Raw genomic sequence first — 13,156 nt, 5'->3', positions numbered from 1 at the left:
ACTACACCTAGATATAACACTGTATACAGCCAGACTACACCTAGATATAACACTGTATACAGCCAGGCTACACCTAGATATAACACTGTATACAGCCAGAGTACACCTAGATATAACACTGTATACAGCCAGAGTACACCTACATATAACACTGTATACAGCCAGGCTACACCTAGATATAACACTGTATACAGCCAGGCTACACCTAGATATAACACTGTATACAGCCAGAGTACACCTAGATATAACACGGTATACAGCCAGACTACACCTAGATATAACACTGTATACAGCCAGACTACACCTAGATATAACACTGTATACAGCCAGACTACACCTACATATAACACCGTATACAGCCAGGCTACACCTAGATATAACACTGTATACAGCCAGACTACACCTAGATATAACATTGTATACAGCCAGACTACACCTAGATATAACACTGTATACAGCCAGAGTACACCTAGATATAACACTGTATACAGCCAGAGTACACCTAGATATAACACTGTATACAGCCAGACTACACCTAGATATAACACTGTATACAGCCAGAGTACACCAAGGTATAACACTGTACACAGCCAGAGTACACCTAGATATAACACTGTATACAGCCAGACTACACCTAGATATAACATTGTATACAGCCAGACTACACCTAGATATAACACTGTATACAGCCAGAGTACACCTAGATATAACACTGTATACAGCCAGAGTACACCTAGATATAACACTGTATACAGCCAGACTACACCTAGATATAACATTGTATACAGCCAGACTACACCTAGATATAACACTGTATACAGCCAGAGTACACCTAGATATAACACTGTATACAGCCAGAGTACACCTAGATATAACACTGTATACAGCCAGACTACACCTAGATATAACACTGTATACAGCCAGACTACACCTAGATATAACACTGTATACAGCCAGAGTACACCAAGGTATAACACTGTACACAGCCAGACTACACCTAGATATAACACTGTATACAGCCAGTGTACACCTAGATATAACACTGTATACAGCCAGACTACGCCTAGATATAACACTGTATACAGCCAGAGTACACCTAGATATAACACTGTATACAGCCAGACTACACCTAGATATAACACTGTATACAGCCAGACTACACCTAGATATAACATTGTATACAGCCAGACTACACCTAGATATAACACTGTATACAGCCAGAGTACACCTAGATATAACACTGTATACAGCCAGAGTACACCTAGATATAACACTGTATACAGCCAGACTACACCTAGATATAACACTGTATACAGCCAGACTACACCTAGATATAACACTGTATACAGCCAGAGTACACCAAGGTATAACACTGTACACAGCCAGACTACACCTAGATATAACACTGTATACAGCCAGTGTACACCTAGATATAACACTGTATACAGCCAGACTACGCCTAGATATAACACTGTATACAGCCAGAGTACACCTAGATATAACACTGTATACAGCCAGACTACACCTAGATATAACACTGTATACAGCCAGACTACACCTAGATATAACACTGTATACAGCCAGACTACACCTAGATATAACACTGTATACAGCCAGGCTACACCTAGATATAACACCGTATACAGCCAGACTACACCCTTACCTGGATATAATACTATATACAGCCAGGCTACACCTAGATATAACACTGTATACAGCCAGAGTACACCTAGATATAACACTGTATACAGCCAGACAACACCTAGATATAACACTGTATACAGCCAGTGTACACCTAGATATAACACTGTATACAGACAGGCTACACCTAGATATAACACTGTATACAGCCAGTGTACACCTAGATATAACACTGTATACAGGCAGACTACACCTAGATATAACACTATATACAGCCAGAGTACACCTAGATATAACACTGTATACAGCCAGAGTACACCTAGATATAACACTGTATACAGCCAGTGTACACCTAGATATAACACTGTATACAGCCAGACTACACCTAGATATAACACTATATACAGCCAGAGTACACCTAGATATAACACTGTATACAGCCAGACTACACCTAGATATAACACTGTATACAGCCAGACTACACCTAGATATAACACTGTATACAGCCAGAGTACACCTAGATATAACACTGTATACAGCCAGTGTACACCTAGATATAACACTGTATACAGCCAGACTACACATAGATATAACACTGTATACAGCCAGACTACACCTAGATATAACACTGTATACAGCCAGACTACACCTAGATATAACACTGTATACAGCCAGAGTACACCTAGATATAACACTGTATACAGCCAGACTACACCTAGATATAACACTGTATACAGCCAGGCTACACCTAGATATAACACTGTATACAGCCAGACTACACCTAGATATAACACTGTATACAGCCAGACTACACCTAGATATAACACTGTATACAGCCAGACTACACCTAGATATAACACCGTATACAGCCAGGCTACACCTAGATATAACACTGTATACAGCCAGACTACACCTAGATATAACACTGTATACAGCCAGACTACACCTAGATATAACACTGTATACAGCCAGACTACACCTAGATATAACACCGTATACAGCCAGACTACACCTAGATATAACACTGTATACAGCCAGAGTACACCTACATATAACACCGTATACAGCCAGACTACACCTAGATATAACACTGTATACAGCCAGGCTACACCTATATATAACACTGTATACAGCCAGTGTACACCTAGATATAACACTGTATACAGCCAGACTACACCTAGATATAACACTGTATACAGCCAGACTACACCTAGATATAACACTGTATACAGCCAGACTACACCTAGATATAACACTGTATACAGCCAGACTACACCTAGATATAACACCGTATACAGCCAGACTACACCCTCACCTGGATATAATACTATATACAGCGTGATATACTGTGCACAAGTTATACTTTCCCCTATGATAGATTTTCGGCACCAGGGCTAAGCTTGCCGCTCTGTGTCCATCATTACTATGTACAGACATAACAGCGCACTAATAGACTCACCTGCACGGCTCAGCAATACACAAGCCTCAGCGCTGCCGTATATCATTGTATAACAAGCCTCAGCACCGCCGTATATCATTGTATAACAAGCCTCCGGGCAAACAACACAAAACCTAGACATCACATGGCATCAGCCGACTCCACACGGGGCCCCAGGCCATAGTCCTCCACACACAACGTGTAATGTGCACAGGGGGAGACATCTACTCACTAGTCAGCTGTGGGGGTCCGAGCCATATATATATACATATACACAGGGAAAGGTGACAGTGAGGAAACACAATGATCACAGTAACATATAATGCACTGAGGCACGGGCTCCTCTCCGAGGGACAGGAAGGGGTTAAGGGAACCTCAATGTGACCCGCTGTAAATTATCCAGTAACAAGCCTCACACCCTCCTCCCGAAATCTCTCACTCAAGCTTCAGGCAATCATTTAAGAAGATCAGATTAATAGAGAGGGAGGCCCTGGGCACAGAGGAGAGGGGGAAGTGCAGGAGGTCACATCACTGCCCTGCAGACAGGAGGAGGAGCCTGCCCCTCCCCCTGCAGGGTGATACAGACACAAGGAGGAGCTATGAGCCGTCCGCTCCCCCTGCAGGGTGATACAGACACAAGGAGGAGCTATGAGCCGGCCCCTCCCCCTGCAGGGTGTATGTGTGGAGGGCACTGAGGACTCCCCCCCTCCCCCTGCAGGGTGTATGTGTGCAGGGCACTGAGGACTTCTCCCCTCCCCCTGCAGGGTGTATGTGTGCAGGGCACTGAGGACTTCTCCCCTCCCCCTGCAGGGTGTATGTGTGGAGGGCACTGAGGACTTCCCCCCTCCCCCTGCAGGGTGTATGTGTGGAGGGCACTGAGGACTTCTCCCCTCCCCCTGCAGGGTGTATGTGAGGAGGGCACTGAGGACTTCCCCTCTCCCCCTGCAGGGTGTATGTGTGGAAGGCACTGAGGACTTCCTCCCTCCCCCTGCAGGGTGTATGTGTGGAGGGCACTGAGGACTTCCCCCCTCCCCCTGCAGGGTGTGTGTGTGGAGGGCACTGAGGACTTCTCCCCTCCCCCTGCAGGGTGTATGTGTGCAGGGCACTGAGGACTTCCCCCCTCCCCCTGCAGGGTGTATGTGTGGAGGGCACTGAGGACTTCCCCCTCCCCCTGCAGGGTGTATGTGTGGAGGGCACTGAGGACTTCTCCCCTCCCCCTGCAGGGTGTATGTGTGGAGGGCACTGAGGACTTCTCCCCTCCCCCTGCAGGGTGTATGTGAGGAGGGCACTGAGGACTTCCCCCCCCCCCTGCAGGGTGTATGTGTGGAAGGCACTGAGGACTTCCCCCCTCCCCCTGGAGGGTGTATGTGTGGAGGGCACTGAGGACTTCCCCCCTCCCCCTGCAGGGTGTATGTGTACAGGGCACTGAGGACTTCCCCCTCCCCCTGCAGGGTGTATGTGTACAGGGCACTGAGGACTTCCCCCCTCCCCCTGCAGGGTGTATGTGTACAGGGCACTGAGGACTTCCCCCCTCCCCCTGCAGGGTGTATGTGTGGAGGGCACTGAGGACTTCCCCCCCTCCCCCTGCAGGGTGTATGTGTGGAAGGCACTGAGGACTTCCCCCCTCCCCCTGCAGGGTGTGTGTGTGGAGGGCACTGAGGACTCTCCTCCCCCTGCAGGGTGTATGTGTGGAGGGCACTGAGGACTTCCCCCCTCCCCCTGCAGGGTGTATGTGTGGAGGGCACTGAGGACTTCCCCCCTCCCCCTGCAGGGTGTATGTGTGGAGGGCACTGAGGACTTCCCCCCTCCCCCTGCAGGGTGTATGTGTGGAGGGCACTGAGGACTTCCCCCCTCCCCCTGCAGGGTGTATGTGTGGAGGGCACTGAGGACTTCCCCCCTCCCCCTGCAGGGTGTATGTGTGGAGGGCACTGAGGACTTCCCTCCTCCCCCTGCAGGGTGTATGTGTGGAGGGCACTGAGGACTCTCCTCCCCCTGCAGGGTGTATGTGTGGAGGGCACTGAGGACTTCCCCCCTCCTCCTGCAGGGTGTATGTGTGGAGGGCACTGAGGACTTCCCCCCTCCTCCTGCAGGGTGTATGTGTGGAGGGCACTGAGGACTTCCCCCCTCCCCCTGCAGGGTGTATGTGTGGAGGGCACTGAGGACTTCCCCCCTCCCCCTGCAGGGTGTATGTGTGGAGGGCACTGAGGACTCTCCTCCCCCTGCAGGGTGTGTGTGTGGAGGGCACTGAGGACTTCCCCCCTCCCCCTGCAGGGTGTGTGTGTGGAGGGCACTGAGGACTTCCCCCCTCCCCCTGCAGGGTGTATGTGTGGAGGGCACTGAGGACTTCCCCCCCCCCTCCCACTGCAGGGTGTATGTGTGGAGGGCACTGAGGACTTCCCCCTCCCCCTGCAGGGTGTATGTGTGGAGGGCACTGAGGACTTCCCCCCTCCCCCTGCAGGGTGTATGTGTGGAGGGCACTGAGGACTTCCCCCCTCCCCCTGCAGGGTGTATGTGTGCAGGGCACTGAGGACTTCCCCCCTCCCCCTGCAGGGTGTATGTGTGGAGGGCACTGAGGACTTCCCCCCTCCCCCTGCAGGGTGTATGTGTGGAGGGCACTGAGGACTTCCCCCTCCCCCTGCAGGGTGTATGTGTGGAGGGCACTGAGGACTTCCCCCCTCCCCCTGCAGGGTGTATGTGTGCAGGGCACTGAGGACTTCCCCCCTCCCCCTGCAGGGTGTATGTGTGGAGGGCACTGAGGACTTCCCCCCCCCCTCCCCCTGCAGGGTGTATGTGTGGAGGGCACTGAAGACTTCCCCCCTCCCCCTGCAGGGTGTATGTGTGCAGGGCACTGAGGACTTCCCCCCCCCCCCCCTGCAGGGTGTATATGAGGAGGGCACTGAGGACTTCCCCCTCCCCCTGCAGGGTGTATGTGTGGAGGGCACTGAGGACTTCCCCCCTCCCCCTGCAGGGTGTATGTGTGCAGGGCACTGAGGACTTCCCCCCTCCCCCTGCAGGGTGTATGTGTGGAGGGCACTGAGGACTTCCCCCCTCCCCCTGCAGGGTGTATGTGTGGAGGGCACTGAGGACTTCCCCCCTCCCCCTGCAGGGTGTATGTGTGGAGGGCACTGAGGACTTCCCCCCTCCCCCATGCTGCAGTGTCCTGAGCCCTGGGAATGTCACCAGCGTCACCGTGTCCTTCCACAGCGCACAGAATAGTCCTGTGTGGGATTCAGGTTGCTGGCGGGTGCTGAAAGATGAAGGACCAAAATAGAAAGGAGGTTCCTGCCACCCATGACAGCCGGGCGCCTGCAGGCCTGGCACAGGGGGCAGATCCTGGCATCAGGAGGTCCTACAGGCAGGACACCTGTCCCCAGCAATTACCCCCAAACATCAGGAGGACCCTGTACCCCTGACCCTGTAAGGTCACAGCAACCCACAACACCCTCTCCCAGGTCCTGGATGTACCCCGTGCCTCAGGACCCTCGCCCAGATCCTGGATGTACCCCGTGCCTCAGGACCCTCTCCCAGGTCCTGGATGTACCCCGTGCCTCAGGACCCTCTCCCAGGTCCTGGATGTACCCCGTGCCTCAGGACCCTCTCCCAGATCCTGGATGTACCCCGTGCCTCAGGACCCTCGCCCAGATCCTGGATGTACCCCGTGCCTCAGGTCCCTCTCCCAGGTCCTGGATGTACCCCGTGCCTCAGGACCCTCTCCCAGGTCCTGGATGTACCCCGTGCCTCAGGACCCTCTCCTGCTGCTCCCAGGTCCTGGATGTACCCCGTGCCTCAGGACCATCTCCCAGGTTCTGGATGTACCCCGTGCCTCAGGACCCTCTCCCAGGTCCTGGATGTACCCCGTGCCTCAGGACCATCTCCCAGGTCCTGGATGTACCCCGTGCCTCAGGACCATCTCCCAGGTCCTGGATGTACCCCGTGCCTCAGGTCCCTTGCCCAGGTCCTGGATGTACCCCGTGCCTCAGGACCCTCTCCCAGGTCCTGGATGTACCCCGCGCCTCAGGACCCTCTCCCAGATCCTGGATGTACCCCGTGCCTCAGGACCCTCGCCCAGATCCTGGATGTACCCTGTGCCTCAGGACCCTCTCCCAGGTCCTGGATGTACCCCGTGCCTCAGGACCCTCTCCCAGGTCCTGGATGTACCCCGTGCCTCAGGTCCCTCTCCCAGGTCCTGGATGTACCCCGGGCCTCAGGACCCTCTCCCAGGTCCTGGATGTACCCCGTGCCTCAGGACCCTCGCCCAGATCCTGGATGTACCCTGTGCCTCAGGACCCTCTCCCAGGTCCTGGATGTACCCCGTGCCTCAGGACCCTCGCCCAGATCCTGGATGTACCCTGTGCCTCAGGACCCTCTCCCAGGTCCTGGATGTACCCCGTGCCTCAGGACCCTCTCCCTCTGCTCTGAGGTCCTGGATGTACCCCGTGCCTCAGGACCCTCTCCCTCTGCTCTGAGGTCCTGGATGTACCCCGTGCCTCAAGACCCTCTCCCTCTGCTCTGAGGTCCTGGATGTACCCCGTGCCTCAGGACCATCTCCCAGGTCCTGGATGTACCCCGTGCCTCAAGACCCTCTCCCTCTGCTCTGAGGTCCTGGATGTACCCCGTGCCTCAGGACCCTCTCCCAGGTCCTGGATGTACCCCGTGCCTCAGGACCCTCTCCCAGGTCCTGGATGTACCCCGTGCCTCAGGACCCTCTCCCAGGTCCTGGATGTACCCCGTGCCTCAGGACCCTCTCCCAGGTCCTGGATGTACCCCGTGCCTCAGGACCCTCGCCCAGATCCTGGATGTACCCTGTGCATCAGGACCCTCGTCCAGGTCCTGGATATACCCCGCGCCTCAGGACCCTCTCCTGCTGCTCCCAGGTCCTGGATATACCCCGTGCCTCAGGACCCTCGCCCAGGTGCTAGATATACCCCGTGCCTCAGGACCCTCTCCCAGGTCCTGGATGTACCCCGGGCCTCAGGACCCTCTCCCTCTGCTCTAAGGTGCTTGATATACCCCGGGCCTCAGGACCCTCTCGCTCTGCTCTGAGGTCCTGGATGTACCCCGTGCCTCAGGACCCTCTCCCAGGTCCTGGATGTACCCCGCGCCTCAGGACCCTCGCCCAGATCCTGGATGTACCCCGTGCCTCAGGACCCTCGCCCAGATCCTGGATGTACCCTGTGCCTCAAGACCCTCTCCCTCTGCTCTGAGGTCCTGGATGTACCCCGTGCCTCAGGACCCTCTCCCAGGTCCTGGATGTACCCCGTGCCTCAGGACCCTCTCCCAGGTCCTGGATGTACCCCGTGCCTCAGGACCCTCTCCCAGGTCCTGGATGTACCCCGTGCCTCAGGACCCTCTCCCAGGTCCTGGATGTACCCCGTGCCTCAGGACCCTCGCCCAGATCCTGGATGTACCCTGTGCATCAGGACCCTCGTCCAGGTCCTGGATATACCCCGCGCCTCAGGACCCTCTCCTGCTGCTCCCAGGTCCTGGATATACCCCGTGCCTCAGGACCCTCGCCCAGGTGCTAGATATACCCCGTGCCTCAGGACCCTCTCCCTCTGCTCTAAGGTGCTTGATATACCCCGGGCCTCAGGACCCTCTCGCTCTGCTCTGAGGTCCTGGATGTACCCCGTGCCTCAGGACCCTCTCCCAGGTCCTGGATGTACCCCGCGCCTCAGGACCCTCGCCCAGATCCTGGATGTACCCCGTGCCTCAGGACCCTCGCCCAGATCCTGGATGTACCCTGTGCCTCAGGACCCTCTCCCAGGTCCTGGATGTACCCCGTGCCTCAGGACCCTCTCCCAGGTCCTGGATGTACCCCGTGCCTCAGGTCCCTCTCCCAGGTCCTGGATGTACCCCGGGCCTCAGGACCCTCTCCCAGGTCCTGGATGTACCCCGTGCCTCAGGACCCTCGCCCAGATCCTGGATGTACCCTGTGCCTCAGGACCCTCTCCCAGGTCCTGGATGTACCCCGTGCCTCAGGACCCTCTCCCTCTGCTCTGAGGTCCTGGATGTACCCCGTGCCTCAGGACCCTCTCCCTCTGCTCTGAGGTCCTGGATGTACCCTGTGCCTCAAGACCCTCTCCCTCTGCTCTGAGGTCCTGGATGTACCCCGTGCCTCAGGACCATCTCCCAGGTCCTGGATGTACCCCGTGCCTCAAGACCCTCTCCCTCTGCTCTGAGGTCCTGGATGTACCCCGTGCCTCAGGACCCTCTCCCAGGTCCTGGATGTACCCCGTGCCTCAGGACCCTCTCCCAGGTCCTGGATGTACCCCGTGCCTCAGGACCCTCTCCCAGGTCCTGGATGTACCCCGTGCCTCAGGACCCTCTCCCAGGTCCTGGATGTACCCCGTGCCTCAGGACCCTCGCCCAGATCCTGGATGTACCCTGTGCATCAGGACCCTCGTCCAGGTCCTGGATATACCCCGCGCCTCAGGACCCTCTCCTGCTGCTCCCAGGTCCTGGATATACCCCGTGCCTCAGGACCCTCGCCCAGGTGCTAGATATACCCCGTGCCTCAGGACCCTCTCCCAGGTCCTGGATGTACCCCGGGCCTCAGGACCCTCTCCCTCTGCTCTAAGGTGCTTGATATACCCCGGGCCTCAGGACCCTCTCGCTCTGCTCTGAGGTCCTGGATGTACCCCGTGCCTCAGGACCCTCTCCCAGGTCCTGGATATACCCGGTGCCTCAGGACCCCCTCCCTCTGCTCTGAGGTCCTACATAAACCACGTCTCTCAGGACCCTCTCCCTTTGCTCTGAGGTCCTGGATGTACCCTGTGTCTCAGGACCCTCTCCCAGGTCCTGGATATATCCGGTGCCTCAGGACCCTCTCCCTCTGCTCTAAGGTCCTGGATGTACCCCGTGTCTCAGGACCCTCTCCCTCTGCTCTGAGGTCCTGGATGTACTCCGTGTCTCAGGACCCTCTCCTGCTGCTCTGAGGGCCTGGATGTACCCCGTGCCTCAGGACCCTCTCCCAGGTCCTGGATGTACCCCGGGCCTCAGGACCCTCTCCCTCTGCTCTAAGGTCCTGGATGTACCCCGTGTCTCAGGACCCTCTCCCTCTGCTCTGAGGTCCTGGATGTACTCCGTGTCTCAGGACCCTCTCCTGCTGCTCTGAGGGCCTGGATGTACCCCGTGCCTCAGGACCCTCTCCCAGGTCCTGGATGTACCCCGGGCCTCAGGACCCTCTCCCTCTGCTCTGAGGTCCTGGATGTACCCTGTGCCTCAGGACACTCTCCCAGGTCCTGGATATACCCGGTGCCTCAGGACCCTCTCCCTCTGCTCTAAGGTCCTGGATGTACTCCGTGTCTCAGGACCCTCTCCTGCTGCTCTGAGGTCCTGGATGTACCCCGTGTCTCAGGACCCTCTGAGGTCCTGGATGTACCCCGTGTGCCGGCCCCGGATAGGACACCACTTACCATCCAGTGACAGCCAGTCCAGTTGGGTGCTGGGAAGTGACAAGAAGTTTCTTGCTCGATACTCGAAGATGACGGAGTGTGAGATAATGTGCTGCTGCTGTAGGACCTGCAGGGTGACCAGGCCGGCCTCGTGCGCTGCAATCACAGGGGAGAAAGGTAAGTGACCCGGGGTAACACACCTGGGCCAGACACTAACACACACAGCCGCACCTGGGCAGTAGCAGCGCAAGACTCCTGATTGGATGAGAGAGGCTGGCACGGTCACATGATCAAACACGCACGAGTAGGAATCGGTGTCCTCCAGCCAAGGTCCAGTGATCAGGATCTTAACTCCACCCTAAGAGAGAGAAAGAGAAGGGGCATCAGTGCCAAGGGTGACCCCAGAGAGAGAAGGAGCCATGGGGTGCCCCTTACACTCCGGAACATCCAGGAACAATAAGAGCAAATCTCTCCTATCACCAGCCCCGTCCTGGGGGAGGAGACGCCCTCCAAGAAGATGGCGCCGGACCAGGGGCATCCCACAGCCCCCGCCTGTCCATCATCCGCTGCCCGGCTTATAAATAAAACTGGCACTGCACACAATGCAGAAGAGCCCCCTCTGCAGGCACCATGCAAGTACTGCACCCCGGGGGCTCCCCACAAGTAATGTCTGCACTGTGCAGGCCACGGCAGGACATTCCCAGGCGCACCTTCCCTGCAGGGGGCAGCAGGACCACCACCAGCAGCACAGAAAGGCAAATCTGCAGCATTAACAAGCAAAGCTCCGCCCCTGGGGCACCGAGCACCAACTGAGAGGTGGTTCTGGGAAGTTTGGTAAATGTCCTACACAGGGCAGGAGTCATCATCCTAGGCTTCAAGGGCACCTACCACCAGGATAAAGGACTCTATGCAAATGAGCCTCAGGGGCTCCATAGGTGTTATTGGAGCCTGGAGCCCCTCAGGCTCATTTGCATACAGTCCTTTATCCTGGTGGAAGATGTCCTCTAATGCTGGAGAGCAGGGGCTCATCTCTAGTAGATGTCTCTTCTGCTGGCAGAAGCACTTACCTCGGGGTAGGACCATTCCGGAGAGAAGTCTGTGATTCCCACCAGCCCCGTGGAGCCATCTGCAGGTTCGGAGAAGGAGTCCGACATGCCGGCCGTGCTCCCCGCCATCGGCTGCATCTGCTGCTCCTGCGGCGGGGGATCATACAAGGCCTGGACGGGGGAGGAGGTCGTCTGGGGCTCTCCGAATTGTGCGTAGCTTCCAGGAGGGGCTTCGATCAGGTCAGAGATGAGGTCTGGGAACTGACTGTCAAAGGAGATGTTGAAGTTCTCATCCGGCAGCTCCATGTGGACGCTGGAGGCTCCAGAAGAGGAGCTCAGGTCGTTCTGGATGATGGAGTACAGGTCGTTCATGCGGGTGCTCGAGGCGTCGGCGTCTTCTTGACCCTCTCCTGAGGAGACCACATCTGCGTGCACCTCGTCACTGGAGCTGACCTGGCCCTCCCTGGTGTCCTCCATCTCCACCTCTGACCCCCGGCTGGCCTCCTCCTTCAGCTCGCTGGTCTTCTCTGCAGCGGTGGTCTCCTCCTTCACGCTTGGCGTCAGCTCATCGTCTTCCATGTAAGTGCCCACCTGCGAGCCCAGGTCCACCATCCCTCCATCGGACGTCTCAGTCTTAAACTCATCAGTCTTTGCCGCCCCTCCGTAGGTCTGACCTTCTTTGGGGCTATTGAGGAAGGAGTCCGGGTCAAATGCCCCACTGCTTGCCCCCGGGGTGGACTCCATTGCCACCTCCAGACTATGTGAAGACGACAGCAAGAGTCCCTCCACTGGAGAGGGCAACAAGGAGATGCCTACGGGGACCGGGGCGGGCTGGCTTCCGGCGTCCCCTGGCATCAGGTGCTGGCTGGGGGTCAGTGCCAGGGGTTTTTCGGCAATGCCGGTCATCACGAGCACGGCGCTGATCCCTGGCACACCCGGGGTGGTTGTGATGGTGACGCCCGCCAGCTCGTGGTCAGCGTAGAAGCCATTGGCGAGGGCCAGAGGTGGGGAGGTCTGTGTGGTGTCTGGAAGGTCCGGGAAGGAATGTGAGGAGCTGGGGTCGTGTCCTGAGGGCGTCTTGTTACCCTTTGGGCCAGGCCTGCGCTCCTTCCCCTGGTCAGGCTCCGCAGAGGAGGAGGAGATGTTCTGCACCTCGGTGAGGGCAGGGAATGGGCACAGTCGGGGCTCCACTTTTGGAGAGATGATGCGGTGCTTGGTGCTGGTGCATTTATGAGGGACGCTCCCGGCTGATCCTGATGGGGGAAGGAAAGAGACGGCTGAATAATGAGACTCATGTGGGGTCATGTACAGGGGCGCAGGGGGCGGAGCTCTCACCTAGGTTGGTGCTGCACAGGCAGGTGTGGGTGCGGGGTGGGGGCTTGGCCTGGTGGGTCTCCAGCGTCTGCTGCACCAGCTGCTCTATGGAGAATTCACTGGTTCCGTTCCCATTGCTGCAGGACCACTTAATGCCGTGAACTGTGAACAGAACCACAACGTGACCCCCGATCCACCGACCCGGAACCCCCCAAAACCACAACATGACCCCCGATCCAGTGACCCAGAACCCCCCAAAACCACAACATGAGCCAAGATCCAGCGACCCGGAACCCCCCAAAACCACAACATGACCCCCGATC

At 56.9% G+C, this 13,156-nt stretch overlaps 1 protein-coding gene across 3 annotated transcripts in view; it reads right to left on the bottom strand.

The window, feature by feature from the left end:
• The window catches only part of LOC140111314 (calmodulin-binding transcription activator 2-like), a 60,891-nt gene extending 48,331 nt beyond the window's left edge, over positions 1-12,560 (bottom strand). For all 3 annotated transcript variants that reach the window (XM_072132345.1, XM_072132346.1, XM_072132347.1), the window contains exons 1-3: positions 11,541-12,560; positions 10,705-10,831; positions 10,495-10,629 (exon numbers count right to left, since the gene is read on the bottom strand). In XM_072132345.1, the coding sequence (XP_071988446.1) occupies positions 10,495-10,629; positions 10,705-10,831; positions 11,541-12,425 (1,147 nt within the window). In that variant the 5' untranslated portion in view covers positions 12,426-12,560. The remainder of the gene's footprint in view (positions 1-10,494; positions 10,630-10,704; positions 10,832-11,540) is intronic.
• Positions 12,561-13,156: the final 596 nt, after the last annotated feature.

This window comes from Engystomops pustulosus, unplaced genomic scaffold, assembly GCF_040894005.1.
Source record: "Engystomops pustulosus unplaced genomic scaffold, aEngPut4.maternal MAT_SCAFFOLD_414, whole genome shotgun sequence".
NCBI lineage: Eukaryota > Metazoa > Chordata > Amphibia > Anura > Leptodactylidae > Engystomops > Engystomops pustulosus.
This window is presented reverse-complemented; position numbering and strand designations above follow the sequence as displayed.